The sequence below is a fragment of the Orbicella franksi genome, chromosome 10 (genome assembly GCF_964199315.1).
Source record: "Orbicella franksi chromosome 10, jaOrbFran1.1, whole genome shotgun sequence".
In the NCBI taxonomy this organism is placed as follows: Eukaryota; Metazoa; Cnidaria; class Anthozoa; order Scleractinia; family Merulinidae; genus Orbicella; species Orbicella franksi.
Window position 1 is genome coordinate 17554582 of NC_138154.1, and position 19779 is coordinate 17574360.

The window sequence follows — 19779 nt, forward strand, 5'->3', positions numbered from 1 at the left end:
TTTTCACTCACTTGAAGTGAGTTCACACCCACATTGACTCAACAAGCGATCAAGTGCTTAAAATTTATCTTTCTCTTAGTAAACAAAAACTGAAGTCAACATTGTGGGCATAATGGACCAAAATCACACAAAACATGCTTATTTCTTGTTCTCTAATCCATAGAAGGTGAAGGAGAACTCGAAACAGAAAGTTTATAATGAGTTCAGGGGCCTGTTTCTCGAAAGTCCCAAAAAGTTTTCGCACCCGAAAAGCCGTAACAAAATCTCCAACCTTATGACTACAGGACTGTTTTATGCACGTATTCTTAATGTGAACAGAGGTTACCTTCACGTAAGAAGTTTCAGGCGTATACACCTCTCTGTCTTAAAATACCAATTAACTAAAAATGGCTTTCCGGGCCCGAAACGTTTCCAGGTCTTTCGAGAAACAGGCCCCAGGGGTGCGAACTGGTTGAATGCGAGACAGGCAGCATTCTTCCATGTAAGCTTAATTATCGCTCGTACAGTAGTACCATGAATTGTAATAACCTACCGGGGCTGAATAGCGCTCCGGTTTAATTCCCGAGGGTTGTTTGCCTAAATATCGTTTCACTTAGCCTAAATAGTGCTCAGGCTAGTCTAATTATCATTGTCTGGACAGTGGTTAGCGTTTAATAATTGTAAGAGTTGACCGTTACAGACACCCATATCCCACACTGACTTTTACCCGCAGTGCCATTTAAACACGCCTGTCGTCCACCAAAGTTATCTAAAACCCTCATCCCCCGCATTCGTGATTTTAGAGCCTCTAAACTTTATTACTCAACTAATTTTCTTGAAGAAAAGAGGAAAACCAATACACCAAAGTTTTTACCAACCTGAACCTCCGGGTCAAAATGCAAGCTAACTAACCGATGATAGTCGGCCTTACCTATACCATGCTATAGACGTACTCGCTTAACGGCGGCACATATACTAAAATTGGAACGATACAGAGAAGACTAACATGGCCCTGCGCAAGGATGACACGCAAATTCGTGAAGCGTTTGTTCTGCGGCATTTTGTAATAACTAGGCATTTTGTAATACCTTACGCATTTTGTAATAAAAGTTGCAGCATTTTGTAATTACCTGCAGTATTTTGTATTAAATGGAAACGACGCATTTTGTAATAAGAGCTGCAGCATTTTGTAATAAACGTCAGCCTACGCAATATGTAATAACGTGGTGACGCAAATTGTAATAAGTCTCTTCACACGATAATTTCACCAAGCATACAGATTGGCTGGATTCCCTTCAACACTGGCTTAATATAGTTTGTCAAGTGCTCTTTTTTAGCAGATATTGGGAGCTAAACAACCCACATACTTCTATGCAAATCTATATTTTCAATAAGCATGTGGCATAATTTTAGTCTGAGAGGTGTATAAATTTTGGAAAATAAAATTCTCAATTCCTTAAAAATTTCCTAAATCTTCATAATGGAGAATGGAATACCACCAGGTGAAATAGTTCCACCCATTGTCACGCAAATGTTGACGTTTTATTACTTTCCTTTTCGTGAACCTAACTTGATTCCAAGACTCGGACAAAAGTGAGAAAAAAGAACTTATCTAAAAAATCGCGTGCATCTACTGTACAAATACCCATGCAGATACTGTACTCATATTCAGTTTAAAAAATCCTGCAATAATATAATAACTGATTTTCCATCAGGTTGGTGTTGAAGGGAATCCAGCCAATCTGTATGCTTGGTGAAATTATCGTGTGAAGAGACTTATTACAATTTGCGTCACCACGTTATTACATATTGCTAGACTGACGTTTATTACAAAATGCTGCAGCTCTTATTACAAAATGCGTCGTTTGCATTCCATACAAAATACTGCAGGTAATTACAAAATGCTGCAACTTTTATTACAAAATGCGTCAGGTATTACAAAATGCGTAGTTATTACAAAATGCCGCAGAACAGCGTTCCAATTTTTTTTTTTTTTTTAATGACTACGTTGGACTTATTTCGAGTCAAACTGTTAATCTTTGCGCTATTTTTTAATGACACTATATATGGTGATAACTCGTGTGTTTAAAACGTTTCATCCAAATCAATTCTATATTTCTAGTGGAAATGTTATTTCCAACAATTTTCCAGGCAATCGTACACTGAAATTGCTCACAACCCTTAAATAATGGAAACGTGGACGTCTCGCGTGATCGTCCTCGTTAGAAACGTACGTCGAGGAGATCATGCGCGGAGCACTAAGTTGCAGTGACTGAGACATTTTAAACCTGTAATTTCGCCAATTTCATGTTATAGATGAAACCCTCATTGAAACAAAGGAACGTGAAAAATGTCAGAAGAGATACCTTATACTGAACAGCGAACACGAAATGCGTGAATGTGGCGCAAGGACTTAAGCTTTACTCGCCTCGTTCCACCGGTACAAAAATATCGCCTAGCTGCCTTGAAATAGTGACATATTCTACCCTAGGTATTGTTATTAAAGACATGGTAATAAGGCATGGGGAGTCTATGGGGAGTTACTCTTGTCTGGGACAATCCAAAGACCGCGCGAAAATAGAAGTGGACAGCTAGATTATGCCCGGCGTAATCGTTAGGTGGGAGGGTGGGTCGCTAACCTCTTCGCTTTCACAGCCTCGAGTAGAGTGATGGGGTGGGATACGTGCAAATTATTTTATACTTTCATTTGCATAATCCCCAGGGTATCAGATCACCAATGCAAATTGAGTCCCTTGAACCTGAGTTACACTGAATTCTTCGAAATGTCTTCAAATGAGGCGACGGCAAATAGTTTGGTGTTTAACATACTTTTCCGCCGTTAGCGGTTTAATTGTCGGTATGGTAGAGTTTCTAGCCTTTTGGTAGAATAGTTTTAAACTTTTGTTCACATTGATCTGGCGAAATGAACTCTACACCTTATGTTGTGTTTTTGCGAGGAAATAAGTTTGTCAAGTGTATGCTTTCCTCTTGGTAGCGGTCAATATATGGCTGAAGCCGCTGAACTGGTCCGCGTTGAAAAGGATGATTCTGATTTGTCCCCTTGACGGTCGGAATGTTGCTATACAGACCGCTAAGATGCATTAGAATTCGATTTCACTGAGTTTAACAATCGTACACGTTCTTAAAGTTAAAACCTTCTCAAAATAAACAGTATGTGCCTAAAGGGTCAGATAAATGGCGATGAAAACAAATAAAAACTTACCTTTGGCCAAAGCGTTACTTGCAAAGACAGGCTTAGTAACTGCGTCTGAAATATGAAACGTCACCAGGCTTCTTCTTTTGGTCAAAGTCAAATTTCCCGATCCCGGGGCCACATCGCTCGATCAAACGCTTGACTGAGGGACCGTCACAAGCATCAAAACCCCGCCTCTTGTCCGCACTCCCCTAACCTCAGGACCTTTCACTTGGAGATTTGGAGGGGCGCCCCTCCAAATTTCCGAGAGAAACGCCCTAGGAACCCTCCCCCCTGGGGGACTTACATTCTAGAACTGTGTAAAGTATTTTTTTCTCAGTTTCTTCAAGGTCCAGTTTTTGAAGTATACAACGGTAGAGTTTCCGAAGTTGTGCAGAGGGAGATAAAGACGATAGAATGGGGACTTCAAGAAAGGCAACGGGGAGGTACTTTTACGGCTACTTGGCTGCGATGGACAAGCAACTCAAAAAGTAAGATTTCAGAGGACGTCAACAGCGTATGCAGCTTCTCTGTGTCTTTACATAAACGCTAAAAGAAACCAGGGACTTGATTCTTCTTACACATTATATGGATAGAGGAATTTTTCACTCGTTTCTCTCACGATGGAGTCACTTCGAGATGTAGATCGCGACGTTTCGAGTGCTATACTGCTAGTCTTCATCAGGCGATGAAGTCCATTGTTGCGTGTCGCCATTTGTAGCACCTTGGTTCGCTGCTATTAGTGCATTTCGATCCTCATTATTGTTTCGAAATGCACCAATAGCAGCGAACCAAGGTGCTACAAATAGCGACACGCAACAATTGACCTCATCGCCTGATGAAGACTAGCAGTATAGTACTCGAAACGTCGCAATCTACATCTTAAAGTGACTCCATCGTTAGACAAACGAGTGAAAAATTCATCTATCCTATCTTACACCACGATGAATAATGTACAAATCTTTAATGACATTATATGGACTTCAGTAACAAGAATGAATTCTTCCTCCTGTATCCGTCTTACATCTCCCAGAACTAAGATATGCCTTTCAGAAGCCTCTGTAATTTCAACAACAAAGCACTAACAGATAATTTATAAACTACGGATTTCGGCACGGACGGGTGTTCGTACAACGAGATAAGCCTGAACATACAGAAACTCTGATTCTCAGATGAAGTACATATTATTTTTAACAGCAATAAACAATTATAGGTCAGCTTAGTACATACGAAGCTTTCTTATCTGCGGCTGTTCGCTCGTGTAAGTGTTTAAATCGTTCAAGTTTTCTAAACAAAACAAACATTTTTGTACGGACTGTAATGATTGAGCACGTCATCTTCGAACTTGGCTGTTCAAACAGTGAAAAAGCGTTAAAATGGGAAGGAAACAGCAGACGTATTCCCATGTAGTTAAGAATACATGAAACAAGTTACTTTCCCATATAAGGCTACGGCGGCAAAGCCGTTATGGAACCCGCGTCATGACGTCACTAGAATTAAAGAAATCTTCACTTCTGCGGCCATACTACATCATTTAGCCGTGCCATATCCCTAAGTGCTAAATAACAGTGGTACCAACAGATGTTGATGGAGGCAACCAGCAGCCCTCTCAAAGGAACAACTTTTTAGGGTTAAGGGTTACCGAGAATGGATCGCTGAGGCGCATCAATTTATCAGCAAATTATTAAGTGCTCATTTGACTATCAAGTCATACAGCGAAGTAAAACTCTTTCAAACAAGGTCAGTGAAAAGAAACTCAAAACCGGCATACATTTAATTTGTCTACTCTATTACACTTGAGAACATTATATCACTGAAACAGCTTATTTAGAACTGAGACGTTCTTGACTTGGCAAGAGCATCAATTAGGGAAAAGGCTCCAAAGGATCGCTTTTCTTCATTCCAGTCTCGATAGCAGTTACTTCCAGGGTTGATCCTTGGTATGGCAAACTCTGATAGACGAGCATGTGGACATAAGAAGTACTAGTACTGCCAACACAAACCTAGGAATGACATGATCCAGAAGTAAGAAAAGGAAGGAGCAAGTGATTTCTATAACGGGTATATTCAATCTCTATTTCTAGATCACAGATTCCTTGACGGAGCTCTTGCAGTCACAGTATTTTGAGTCATTTTGAACACGTACAAAATGACCTTTAAATTGAAGGAAACCTGAAAATAATAGTTCCCTAAGATAGAAAAACACCAAACAGATAATCATAGACCATAGAAGAATAAGGATAGTTAGGGATGGAGACGATTGACACGGATTACAAACGAAGAACTTGAAAAATTTAAGCTGAACCTTTCAAGACGCGAAGCCGTGACGTATGAACTGTAAATGACGAGAACAATACTCTGGCAAGTCCTTTGGCTGTCAGCCCCTTGATTGGTGATTTCTTTTCTTTGGAAACACCTCGCTATTACTGTGCCTGTCCTTGCCCGGCTATGTAGTATTGCCCGCACCGTAAATTGTTGGGTAGTTTCAACCCAGGAAGGATGAGAACATGATTGAAGTAACGTTTATGAAAGTCGGAACATTTTTAACAGAGTGCGCGTCAGTCAATAAATCGATGTGCGTGACAGAAATAATCGAATACCACTCCGGTTTCTATTCTCAATGCCAGTCTTTTTTTTTCCTGATTGCAAAATTCTTCCAACGAACAGAAACTAACTCGAAAGATTTTTGGTTGTTACTGTGAAACGGAAGCCGGTCGTTTCGCCTGCATCCAAGTCGATTTAGTTACACCATCGAAGCCGTTTCGCCTACATTGAAGTCGATTCGCCTACACTTAATACTTATAGCTAGTAAGATCACCAACAGGACGAGTTCATGTACCAAAAGAGCTGAGAAATAAACTTCACTTTTAACTTGAAATGATACGTGTTCGTCGAAATTAACGAGTTAAGTCTGGTTCTCATATCCCGCCGATCTATCTGCGACGTAGTCGCCGGTTGCAACTGACAACGTTCGGCGATCTGTCCCAGTGGGTCCCCGGCGCATCTGCGATGGATCGCCGGCTTGGCTGCGAAGTTGAACTCAGCTCAACTTCGCAGGCAAGCCGGCGGTTAATGCCTGGGATAGATTATGATCCGGCGATAAATGTTCACATATGTCGTAACGGTGTCCCAAGCCGTGCCGGCGGCTATGTCCCAGGTATGTCGGCGGCATATGAGTACCAGACTTTAACCGCGCGTATTTTGCTTTGTTTATTATGCACGCGAATCGAGTACCAGAATTTTTCTGCGCGTGATATTTTTTACAATTGTCCCACATTCGTCATACACCACCGATTTGAAAATTTCAGAGGTCATCTTTATTAGTTTATACAGAAGCATATCACCTATGCTTCTGGTTCATAATGTTGACTTTCTTTACGATAGAAGTGTCCCGCGTAAGGTGAGTGTTTTTTAATAATAAATAAAAAGATTCAAAGAGCAAAATAAAGCTCCCTGCAGGCTAAAATTTTCGAACGGTGGGATGATTTTTCCAATCAATCAGTATTCGCTCACCGCTCAAATTAATAGGTCGCTGCAGCATGTAATTCGATTTTTTTGTTGACTGAGCTCCGTAACCTTTAAAATCTGTAAATAGTTCCCTCACATACACATCCTCGGAGACCCAGGGACAGCTAGTCGCGGGACGACGCGATATTTTCGGGCGACGTAATACTTTTTGGGCGAAAGTTAACTTCCCGCTCTTGATGTAAACTTCCGCCTGAAAATATGGCGTAGGATGTCACAATACAACAATTAGGACGCGTGACCACAATAGTCACGCACACGTCCCCATTGTGTCGCTAGAGAGTCATCATGATTTCTCGTCGCGCCAGTAGGCGCATAAGGCCGGTCGCTAGAGAGTAGGAGATTTTAATTAATGCAAAACTGTTGTTGCGTGATTTTCCATTCGACCTTCCTTTCACCAAAAGAAGTCTGACAGTAATGTTCATCTATCCTCGCAAAGTATTTTCGACTTAAGTGTAGGCGAAACAACGTTATTGGACTCAGTTCGTGTAGCCGAATCGACTCGGATCGTGTAGGCGAAACGACTTTGATGTAGGCAAGTCGACTTGTAGGCGGAACGACTTGTAGGCGAAACGACCGACATTCTGCGAAACATAATTGAGCTAACCTTAATTAAGTAATTCATTCCCGCCACAACTTGTTGTCTGTAACTTATGGCTTGGAACTGGTCGAAAGTTTGCTTGGCTTTGGCCTCAGCTTGGCTCTTCACCTGTGGGAGAAGAAACAGAAATAGTCACCATAAAATTTCTGTTTCCTTGCTGATACAGTACTGACCAATCGAACGTATCAGTAACCACGAACATAACTAGTTTCAAAATTGAACACCGAGCAGTATAAGAAACAAACGGAGTAGAAACTGAGGATTGATATAAATGCGGAAATTATGACTCGGGCTATTTTGTTACCGGAGACAGCCGGATTTTGTTGCTTTGTACCCACAGAGTGAGCTTCATCCAAGTTTAAAACTGAGTTGCACTGTATCATTGGAGGGTTATGTCACTAAGAGTATTATCAGAGAGCAAACTGGTTGGAAGTTTGCAAATTGCAAGGGCATTGTCACAAACATCAACTGTCTAATGGCAAATGAAATGTGTATGCAGTGTTCAAAGCGCCCTAATATGCTAAAGAAATAATGTTAAAGGAAGCTGAAGATACCTGATCGCAAATTTGCTGCACTTCTTCAGTGGCCTCTTTCACCTCACTAAAACCACCGGGAACCATTTTGAGATAAACCTATCTTCGTACTTAGTTGCAGAAAGTACCGTGTAACAGCAAATAAACGTATACTTTTATGCGACGCGAAGGCGACCTGGTTACCTTTCAAAGTGGTGACGTAAAGATTTCAAACACTGGAAAGTGATCAAAGGTTAACAGACAGGCAGTGATGGAGTGCTGATATCAAATTGAATGAGTCTCTGAAATAGCCCGTAAAATGTAAACCAGGACCCGGGGGGCGGGGGGGGGGGGGGAACTAGGGGAGTAAATTTCGGATTTTGGTCTCGCTTAGGGTGTTCTGAGCAAAATGTCAATATTTTTAGCCGTCAAGGTCTCGATAAGGGTTGCACGCGAAGAGATAATAAAACAGAAAGAATTTTGATTCTGTATATTTACTCAATTCATATAACAAATTCGCCATCATTAAAAGTCACTGTACTTTTTATTTGTCTGTTTTATAAACTGGTCTCTTTTAGGGGTCTGCATAAGCTTCGGGCACGCCCAGATTGGTCTCTTTTGGGGGTTAAATTCAAAATTTCCGACGAGCATCCCCGTCCACTCCATATGGGAGTCCCCACCCCCGGGAACCAGGATTACAATGCTATTAGGAGCTCTTAACGCTACGCTGCATTCTGCATGCCATGTTTTGTTTTCATAAATTGTCACGAAGGCATGAAAACACGAGAGTTTATTTACGCAGCAGGTGCAGAGATATATGTGCAGAAATCTTAGCCTGCGTAGCTTGGCGGTTTTTTAGGAATTTGAGCGGGTAAGGAAAGCGGCGAAGCCACGGTAACGAGCGCCAAAGCCGCGTTGACGAGCGGCGATGCCGCGAGGAGCCTGAGAGACAGACAACTGACAAACGCCGCTTTTAGCGCTCACGCTCAAATTAGTTCAAAAGTTGCTTAAACCGCCAAGCTACGCAAGCTACAGAAATCTTTAATACGCAATTAAAATGCTGTTCAGTTCTTGCTCTGGCAGTTATGAACAATTAAATATTTCCTGAACGTGGGAGTGACAAAAAAGGAAGCACAATAACGGGGAATATCTCGTTAACAGACATCCCTTGCATGTAGTTTGTCCAATGGCAATATATTTTGTTGAAATGTTTAAATTGCTCCTGCTGAACTACGTTTTACTAAGCAACTCATTAGGATAGCGAAGTAAACCGGTCTCTTATTGACCGCCTGTTTCTAATCCTCTAGTCCTGTTCCGCATCACCACCAACAACAATTTATTTCAGTATTCCCATATTAGTACATGGTATTACCTAAAATATAATACAGCTAAAATAATGTAACTAAACTACCATAATTTAATTGATTAAGTACTAGTATTCTAGCTGTAATCCATGCATGAATGGATATAGGCAGCTACAGTCTACAGTCTACAGATATAGGGGTCATCATTATTAAAAATAAACAGAATTTTCGATCTACCATCTAAAACATCAAAATGATCGTATTTCCTACAGTATTTTTTTCTTCAAAAAATTTCCAGCGTAAATTACCGTAAAGGTAACAGAAAAGTATAAAATGCAATTCATTTTCAACTTCATTCAAATGACAGAAAGGACAAATTCTAAGATTTTCTGGGGTTTTGGGAATCGTTCGTCTGCCAGTTTCAATTCGTAATCGATGATTTCCGAGGGGAAATTTATTTACCGGGATGCTTTATTGTATTCAAAAAATCAGCTTCATGACAATCAGTTTTGAACATTGAGTAAAAATATCAACTTCTTGTTATGTTTTATTTCATTTCTTTGTTGAATGACAGGGAGTTATTTTTAGTTAAGTTTAATATAGTTAGATTTGTTTTCTTACCGAGGTCGGTTACTTTTAGAATTATGCTTTTGTTGTCTTTGTCGGCCTGGGTCCCGTTTCTCAATTCTATATTTCTAGTGGAAATGTTATTTCCAACAATTTTCCAGGCAATCGTACACTGAAATTGCTCACAACCCTTAAATAATGGAAACGTAGACGTCTCGCGTGATCGTCCTCGTTAGAAACGTACGTCGAGGAGATCATGCGCGGAGCACTAAGTTGCAGTGACTGAGACATTTTAAACCTGTAATTTCGCCAATTTCATGTTATAGATGAAACCCTCATTGAAACAAAGGAACGTGAAAAATGTCAGAAGAGATACCTTATACTGAACAGCGAACACGAAATGCGTGAATGTGGCGCAAGGACTTAAGCTTTACTCGCCTCGTTCCACCGGTACAAAAATATCGCCTAGCTGCCTTGAAATAGTGACATATTCTACCCTAGGTATTGTTATTAAAGACATGGTAATAAGGCATGGGGAGTCTATGGGGAGTTACTCTTGCCTGGGACAGTCCAAAGACCGCGCGAAAATAGAAGTGGACAGCTAGATTATGCCCGGCGTAATCGTTGGGTGGGAGGGTGGGTCGCTAACCTCTTCGCTTTCACGGCCTCGAGTTGAGTGATGGGGTGGGATACGTGCAAATTATTTTATACTTTCATTTGCATAATCCCCAGGGTATCAGATCACCAATGCAAATTGAGTCCCTTGAACCTGAGTTACACTGAATTCTTCGAAATGTCTTCAAATGAGGCGACGGCAAATAGTTTGGTGTTTAACATACTTTTCCGCCGTTAGCGGTTTAATTGTCGGTATGGTAGAGTTTCTAGCCTTTTGGTAGAATAGTTTTAAACTTTTGTTCACATTGATCTGGCGAAATGAACTCTACACCTTATGTTGTGTTTTTGCGAGGAAATAAGTTTGTCAAGTGTATGCTTTCCTCTTGGTAGCGGTCAATATATGGCTGAAGCCGCTGAACTGGTCCGCGTTGAAAAGGATGATTCTGATTTGTCCCCTTGGCGGTCGGAATGTTGCTATACAGACCGCTAAGATGCATTAGAATTCGATTTCACTGAGTTTAACAATCGTACACGTTCTTAAAGTTGAAACCTTCTCAAAATAAACAGTATCTGCCTAAAGGGTCAGATAAATGGCGATGAAAACAAATAAAAACTTACCTTTGGCCAAAGCGTTACTTGCAAAGACAGGCTTAGTAACTGCGTCTGAAATATGACACGTCACCAGACTTCTTCTTTTGGTCAAAGTCAAATTTCCCGATCCCGGGGCCACATCGCTCGATCAAACGCTTGACTGAGGGACCGTCCCAAGCATCAAAACCCCGCCTCTTGTCCGCACTCCCCAAACCTCAGGACTTTTCACTTCGAGGGGCGCCCCTCCAAATTTCCGAGGGAAGCGCCCTAGGAACCCTCTCCCCTAGGGGACTTACATTCTAGAACTGTGTAAAGTATTTTTTTCTCAGTTTCTTCAAGGTCCATTTTTGAAGTATACAACGGTAGAGTTTCCGAAGTTGTGCAGAGGCAGATAAAGACGATAGAATGGGGACTTGAAGAAAGGCAACGGGGAGAGTACTTTTACGGCTACTTGGCTGCGAGGGACAAGCAACTCAAAAAGTAAGATTTCAGAGGACGTCAACAGCGTATGCAGCTTCTCTGTGTCTTTACATAAACGCTAAAAGAAACCAGGGACTTGATTCTTCTTACACATTATATGGATAGAGGAATTTTTCACTCGTTTCTCTCACGATGGAGTCACTTTGAGATGTAGATGATCGCGACGTTTCGACTGCTATACTGCTAGTCTTCATCAGGCGATGAAGTCCATTGTTGCGTGTCGCCATTTGTAGCACCTTGGTTCGCTGCTATTAGTGCATTTCGATCCTCATTATTGTTTCGAAATGCACCAATAGCAGCGAACCAAGGTGCTACAAATAGCGACACGCAACAATTGACCTCATCGCCTGATGAAGACTAGCAGTATAGTACTCGAAACGTCGCAATCTACATCTTAAAGTGACTCCATCGTTAGACAAACGAGTGAAAAATTCATCTATCCTATCTTACACCACGACGAATAATGTACAAATCTTTAATGACATTATATGGACTTCAGTAACGAGAATGAATTCTTCCTCCTGTATCCGTCTTACATCTCCCAGAACTAAGATATGCCTTTAAGAACCCCCTGTAATTTCAACAACAAAGCACTAACAGATAATTTATAAACTCCGGATTTCGGCACGGACGGGTGTTCGTACAACGAGATAAGCCTGAACATACAGAAACTCTGATTCTCAGATGAAGTACATATTTTTAACAGCAATAAACAATTATAGGTCAGCTTAGTACATACGAAGCTTTCTTATCTGCGGCTGTTCGCTCGTGGTAAGTGTTTAAATCGTTCAAGTTTTCTGAACAAAACAAACATTTTGGTAGAGACTTTGATGATCGAGCACGTCATCTTCGAACTCGGCTGTTCAAAACGTGAAAAAGCGTTAGAATGGGAAGGAAACAGCAGACGTATTCCCATGTAGTTAAGAATGCATGAAACAAGTTACTTTCCCATATAAGGCTACGGCGGCAAAGCCGTTATGGAACCCGCGTCATGACGTCACTAGAATTAAAGAAATCTACACTTCTGCGGCCATACTACATCATTTAGCCGTGCCATATCCCTAAGTGCTAAATAACAGTGGTACCAACAGATGTTGATGGAGGCAACCAGCAGCCCTCTCAAAGGAACAACTTTTTAGGGTTAAGGGTTACCGAGAATGGATCGCTGAGGCGCATCAATTTATCAGCAAATTATTAAGTGCTCATTTGACTATCAAGTCATACAGCGAAGTAAAACTCTTTCAAACAAGGTCAGTGAAAAGAAACTCAAAACCGGCATACATTTAATTTGTCTACTCTATTACACTTGAGAACATTATATCACTGAAACAGCTTATTTAGAACTGAGACGTTCTTGACTTGGCAAGAGCATCAATTAGGGAAAAGGCTCCAAAGGATCGCTTTTCTTCATTCCAGTCTCGATAGCAGTTACTTCCAGGGTTGATCCTTGGTATGGCAAACTCTGATAGACGAGCATGTGGACATAAGAAGTACTAGTACTACCAACACAAACCTAGGAATGACATGATCCAGAAGTAAGAAAAGGAAGGAGCAAGTGATTTCTATAACGGGTATATTCAATCTCTATTTCTAGATCACAGATTCCTTGACGGAGCTCTTGCAGTCACAGTATTTTGAGTCATTTTGAACACGTACAAAATGACCTTTAAATTGAAGGAAACCTGAAAATAATAGTTCCCTAAGATAGAAAAACACCAAACAGATAATCATAGACCATAGAAGAATAAGGATAGTTAGGGATGGAGACGATTGACACGGATTACAAACGAAGAACTTGAAAAATTTAAGCTGAACCTTTCAAGACGCGAAGCCGTGACGTATGAACTGTAAATGACGAGAACAATACTCTGGCAAGTCCTTTGGCTGTCAGCCCCTTGATTGGTGATTTCTTTTCTTTGGAAACACCTCGCTATTACTGTGCCTGTCCTTGCCCGGCTATGTAGTATTGCCCGCACCGTAAATTGTTGGGTAGTTTCAACCCAGGAAGGATGAGAACATGATTGAAGTAACGTTTATGAAAGTCGGAACATTTTTAACAGAGTGCGCGTCAGTCAATAAATCGATGTGCGTGACAGAAATAATCGAATACCACTCCGGTTTCTATTCTCAATGCCAGTCTTTTTTTTTCCTGATTGCAAAATTCTTCCAACGAACAGAAACTAACTCGAAAGATTTTTGGTTGTTACTGTGAAACGGAAGCCGGTCGTTTCGCCTGCATCCAAGTCGATTTAGTTACACCATCGAAGCCGTTTCGCCTACATTGAAGTCGATTCGCCTACACTTAATACTTATAGCTAGTAAGATCACCAACAGGACGAGTTCATGTACCAAAAGAGCTGAGAAATAAACTTCACTTTTAACTTGAAATGATACGTGTTCGTCGAAATTAACGAGTTAAGTCTGGTTCTCATATCCCGCCGATCTATCTGCGACGTAGTCGCCGGTTGCAACTGACAACGTTCGGCGATCTGTCCCAGTGGGTCCCCGGCGCATCTGCGATGGATCGCCGGCTTGGCTGCGAAGTTGAACTCAGCTCAACTTCGCAGGCAAGCCGGCGGTTAATGCCTGGGATAGATTATGATCCGGCGATAAATGTTCACATATGTCGTAACGGTGTCCCAAGCCGTGCCGGCGGCTATGTCCCAGGTATGTCGGCGGCATATGAGTACCAGACTTTAACCGCGCGTATTTTGCTTTGTTTATTATGCACGCGAATCGAGTACCAGAATTTTTCTGCGCGTGATATTTTTTACAATTGTCCCACATTCGTCATACACCACCGATTTGAAAATTTCAGAGGTCATCTTTATTAGTTTATACAGAAGCATATCACCTATGCTTCTGGTTTAAAATGTTGACTTTCTTTACGATAGAAGTGTCCCGCGTAAGGTGAGTGTTTTTTAATAATAAATAAAAAGATTCAAAGAGCAAAATAAAGCTCCCTGCAGGCTAAAATTTTCGAACGGTGGGATGATTTTTCCAATCAATCAGTATTCGCTCACCGCTCAAATTAATAGGTCGCTGCAGCATGTAATTCGATTTTTTTGTTGACTGAGCTCCGTAACCTTTAAAATCTGTAAATAGTTCCCTCACATACACATCCTCGGAGACCCAGGGGCAGCTAGTCGCGGGACGACGCGATATTTTCGGGCGACGTAATACTTTTTGGGCGAAAGTTAACTTCCCGCTCTTGATGTAAACTTCCGCCTGAAAATATGGCGTAGGATGTCACAATACAACAATTACGGCGCGTGACCACAATAGTCACGCACACGTCCCCATTGTGTCGCTAGAGAGTCATCATGATTTCTCGTCGCGCCAGTAGGCGCATAAGGCCGGTCGCTAGAGAGTAAGAGATTTTAATTAATGCAAAACTATTGTTGCGTGATTTTCCATTCGACCTTCCTTTCACCAAAAGAAGCCTGACAGTAATGTTCATCTATCTTCGCAAAGTATTTTCGACTTAAGTGTAGGCGAAACAACGTTATTGGACTCAGTTCGTGTAGCCGAATCGACTCGGATCGTGTAGGCGAAACGACTTTGATGTAGGCAAATCGACTTGTAGGCGGAACGACTTGTAGGCGAAACGACCGACATTCTGCGAAACATAATTGAGCTAACCTTAATTAAGTAATTCATTCCCGCCACAACTTGTTGTCTGTAACTTGTGGCTTGGAACTGGTCGAAAGTTTGCTTGGCTTTGGCCTCAGCCTGGCTCTTCACCTGTGGGAGAAGAAACAGAAATAGTCACCATAAAATTTCTGTTTCCTTGCTGATACAGTACTGACCAATCGAACGTATCAGTAACCACGAACATAACTAGTTTCAAAATTGAACACCGAGTAGTATAAGAAACAAGCGGAGTAGAAACTGAGGATTGATATAAATGCGGAAATTATAACTCGGGCTATTTTGTTACCGGAGACAGCCGGATTTTGTTGCTTTGTACCCACAGAGTGAGCTTCATCCAAGTTTAAAACTGAGTTGCACTGTATCATTGGAGGGTTATGTCACTAAGAGTATTATCAGAGAGCAAACTGGTTGGAAGTTTGCAAATTGCAAGGGCATTGCCACAAACATCAACAGTCTAATGGCAAATGAAATGTGTATGCAGTGTTCAAAGCGCCCTTATGCTAAAGAAATAATGTTAAAGGAAGCTGAAGATACCTGATCGCAAATTTGCTGCACTTCTTCAGTGGCCTCTTTCACCTCACTAAAACCACCGGGAACCATTTTGAGATAAACCTATCTTCGTACTTAGTTGCAGAAAGTGCCGTGTAACAGCAAATAAACGTATACTTTTATGTGACGCGAAGGCGACCTGGTTACCTTTCAAAGTGGTGACGTAAAGATTTCAAACACTGGAAAGTGATCAAAGGTTAACAGACAGGCAGTGATGGAGTGCTGATATCAAATTGAATGAGTCTCTGAACTAGCCCGTAAAATGTAAACCAGGACCCGGGGGGCGGAGGGGGGGGGGAACTAGGGGTGTAAATTTCGGATTTCGGTCTCGCTTAGGGTGTTCTGGGCAAAATGTCATTATTTTTAGCCGTCAAGGTCTCGATAAGGGTTGCACGCGAAGAGATAACAAAACAGAAAGAATTTTGATTCTGTATATTTACTCAATTCATATAAACAAATTCGCCAACATTAAAAGTCACTGTACTTTTTATTTGTCTGTTTTATAAACTGGTCTCTTTTAGGGGTCTGCATAAGCTTCGGGCACGCCCAGATTGGTCTCTTTTGGGGGTTAAATTCAAAATTTCCGACGAGCATCCCCGTCCACTCCATATGGGAGTCCCCCCCGCCCGGGAACCAGGATTACAATGCTATTAGGAGCTCTTAACGCTACGCTGCATTCTGCATTCCATGTTTTGTTTTCATAAATTGTCACGAAGGCATGAAAACATGAGAGTTTATTTACGCAGCAGGTGCAGAGATATATGTGCAGAAATCTTAGCCTGCGTAGCTTGGCGGTTTTTTAGGAATTTGAGCGGGTAAGGAAAGCGGCGAAGCCACGGTAACGAGCGCCAAAGCCGCGTTGACGAGCGGCGATGCCGCGAGGAGCCTGAGAGACAGACAACTGACAAACGCCGCTTTTAGCGCTCACGCGCAAATTAGTTCAAAAGTTGCTTAAACCGCCAAGCTACGCAAGCTACAGAAATCTTTAATACGCAATTAAAATGCTGTTCAGTTCTTGCTCTGGCAGTTATGAACAATTAAATATTTCCTGAACGTGGGAGTGACAAAAAAGGAAGCACAATAACGGGGAATATCTCGTTAACAGACATCCCTTGCAGGTAGTTTGTCCAAGGGCAATATATTTTGTTGAAATGTTTAAATTGCTCCTGCTGAACTACGTTTTACTAAGCAACTCATTAGGATAGCGAAGTAAACCGGTCTCTTATAGACCGCCTGTTTCTAATCCTCTAGTCCTGTTCCGCATCACCAACAACAACAATTTATTTCAGTATTCCCATATTAGTACATGGTATTACCTAAAATATAATACAGCTAAAATAATGTAACTAAACTACCATAATTGAATTGATTAAGTACTAGTATTCTATCTGTAATCCATGCATGAATGGATATAGGCAGCTACAGTCTACAGTCTACAGATATAGGGGTCATCATTATTAAAAATAAACAGAATTTTCGATCTATCATCTAAAACATCAAAATGATCGTATTTCCTATTTTTTCTTCAAAAAATTTCCAGCGTAAATTACCGTAAAGGTGACAGAAAAGTATAAAATGCAATTCATTTTCAACTTCATTCAAATGACAGAAAGGACAAATTCTAAGATTTTCTGGGGTTTTGGGAATCGTTCGTCTGCCAGTTTCAATTCGTAATCGATGATTTCCGGGGGGAAATTTATTTACCGGGATTCTTTATTGTATTCAAAAAATCAGCTTCATGACAATCAGTTTTGAACATTGAGTAAAAAAAAATCAACTTCTTGTTATGTTTCATTTCATTTCTTTGTTGAGAGTTAACCGAACTTGAGAAATGAATGACAGGGAGTTATTTTTAGTTAAGTTTAATATAGTTAGATTTGTTTTCTTACCGAGGTCGGTTACTTTTAGAATTATGCTCTTGTTGTCTTTGTCGGCCTGGGGCCCATTTCTCGAAAGCCCCGGAAACTTTTCGGGCCCGTAAAGCCATTTTTAGTTCATCTGTTTCTTAAAACGGAGAAGTGTAAACGCCTGAAACTTTTTGTATGAAGAGAACCTCTGTTTATGTTAAGAATATGTGAATAAAACAGCTCTGTAATCGTAAGGTTCGAGATTTTGCTATGGCTTTCAAGGCCCGAAAGGTTTCCAGGACTTTCGAGAAACGAGCCCCAGGTCCTTTGATATTTGTAAACATTGTTTTGCAATACTGTTTTCTGGTTGATTTTCTAGATGTATCCAAAATTTAATAATAGTTATGTCGGTTATTTCTTCTGGAGGCAACTGCCCAAGTTCATTTCTACAGGATGCTTTTGAACATTGCTTATTAACACCTCGAACTTGTTTACAGGAATATGGATGTGTTTTTTCAATTATGTATCTCTCCCACGAGTTGTTATTATCTTTGTCGTAAATGCTCCAAACCTCAGAGCCATACACAAGGATTGGAAGATATAAAGAATTAAATATTTTTTTTAATAATATCGACCGGCAATATAAGAAAATCAAGGTAACGAAGAGTTGCAAAAATTGATCTCCTGGATTTCTCCTTTAAGATTACTTTGTTCTCTTTAAAACTACTTTTTGTTGAAAACCGGAGTCGGAGATGAGTGTAACTATCGGTAATTTTAATTTTATCATGATCTTCATTAATGTAAAAAAAAATGTTTAGCGAGAATCGATTTTCTATGTTTCTTTTGGAAAATAACAGATTTTGTTGTTTTTCATGTTAATTTTTATCCAGTCGTGACAAGATTTAGAGAGTGTGGACAATGTAGACTACGAGTAGTCCCTCTTTCGCTTAGTCCGTCGTGCGTGACGCGAAAGAAAATTGGGAGAGAAAAAAATAGCCGAGCGAAATCCTGGGAGCGAGGAGCGCGCGAAAGGAGCACGCGCGCGCTCCTCACCCCTAGGATTTCGCGTGGCTATTTTTTTCTCCCAGTTTTCTTTCGCGTCACGCACGACGCACTAAGCGAAAGAGGGACTACTCGTAGTCCAGGACAATGCATTTTGTACCCCAGTAGCTAAGTGAAATATAAGTATTAAATCACATATCTGCATATAATAAACAATTTAAAGAAGAACCATTTGGTAATACTATAGGATCATTGTCTTGTTTATCAAGAAGAAAAGGCATTTCATTCAAATAAAGAATGAAAAGCGTGGGAGACAGGATGCAGCCTTGTCTGACACCATTTCCATAGTCCATAGTTGCTCCTTCGGTCACCATGTTGAATAGAGCATTTTGTTTTTGAATAAAGAGTTTTAATCAGGTCATAAAATTTTCCTGCGATTTGGTATTTGTGCAATTTGTAGAGTAGACGGACGTGCCATATTGAAACAAATGCCTTTCTAAGGTCCACGAAACATGTATGAAGCTTGCCATTGGTTGTATGAGTGACGTATTTGTCAATCAAAGTTCTGACGGTGGAGATATGATCAGTTGCGCGATGATTAAAAATGAAGCCAATTTGCCCATGGTGTAAAACATGTTGATCGCGTACATAATTTTTCAGTCTGTTGTCGAGTACTGCGGAGAAGAGTTTTCCGAGGTAACTGTTTATGCAGATTCCCCTATAATCTGAGAGATCTTGTTTGTCTCCTGATTTGAATATGAGAGTTATAATACCCTTGCACCAGCCACTGGGGAAGAAACCGCCAGCAAGAATAAGGTTAAGAGTGCCTGCCTGTAAAAATCAGACAAATTCTTAATTTCGCGGCAAGGGTCGAAAATTCGATTTCGCTCATATTCCTATGGTAGATAGGCTAGGATATGACAAAAACTACTGGATAGTGTTTTTGGCAAAATATCCTTTTATTTCAAAGAAATATGCAAATTACCAAATTCCGTTAAAATCGTCATTTGACGCACCATTTTATTAAACAAGTTTGAGAGCCTCGCATGCAAAAACCACATCATTCTTCCGTCTTTAAAACACTCAAATATTTTTGTGCAATGTTTAATTGTGTACTGGGTTGATTTTAGGGAATGTTGCAGTTGTTTTTGGGTGCAAAATAATTAAATTTCGAAGAAATGTATTTCATTCACTTGAAAGTACGTCGTAAAAATAATTGATTTTCACCATGTGCGAAACCTTCAAATGGATTAAGCTTCTGGTGGTTGAATCGCAGAAGGATGGTCTACAGATTCCTGTAAAAATGTCTTTGGGCAAATGATTGTGAGCGACGCGAGAGCTTTTCAAAGTACGTTAAAAA

The 19779-nt window shown here is 40.7% G+C and overlaps 2 protein-coding genes and 1 non-coding gene across 4 annotated transcripts; 1 reads left to right on the top strand and 2 right to left on the bottom strand.

The window, feature by feature from the left end:
* The first annotated feature begins 928 nt into the window (after nt 1–928).
* On the top strand, nt 929–1032 carry LOC145501916 (U6 spliceosomal RNA). The gene has a single exon (XR_014051274.1). It is a non-coding gene; the product is annotated as a U6 spliceosomal RNA (small nuclear RNA).
* Nucleotides 1033–4913: 3881 nt separating this feature from the next.
* On the bottom strand, nt 4914–8151 carry LOC145499847 (cystatin-A1-like). Its single transcript, XM_081479376.1, has 3 exons — nt 7853–8151; nt 7305–7406; nt 4914–5175 (listed from the first exon to the last, which is right to left on the bottom strand). Exons 1-3 carry the CDS (start codon nt 7916–7918, stop codon nt 5038–5040), a joined length of 306 nt encoding a protein of 101 aa, XP_081335502.1. The 5' UTR covers nt 7919–8151; the 3' UTR covers nt 4914–5037.
* A 4467-nt stretch (nt 8152–12618) lies between these two features.
* On the bottom strand, nt 12619–16821 carry LOC145501854 (cystatin-A1-like). 2 transcript variants are annotated; one of them, XM_081481239.1, is made up of 3 exons: nt 15556–16785; nt 15010–15111; nt 12619–12880 (listed from the first exon to the last, which is right to left on the bottom strand). In XM_081481239.1, the coding sequence occupies exons 1-3, from the start codon at nt 15619–15621 to the stop codon at nt 12743–12745; spliced, it is 306 nt and encodes a 101-aa protein (XP_081337365.1). In that variant the 5' UTR covers nt 15622–16785; the 3' UTR covers nt 12619–12742. The 2 variants fall into 2 exon arrangements, with proteins under 2 accessions (XP_081337365.1, XP_081337364.1); XM_081481238.1 differs by lacking the exon at nt 12619–12880 and having other exon boundaries at nt 12892–15111; nt 15556–16821.
* Nucleotides 16822–19779: the final 2958 nt, after the last annotated feature.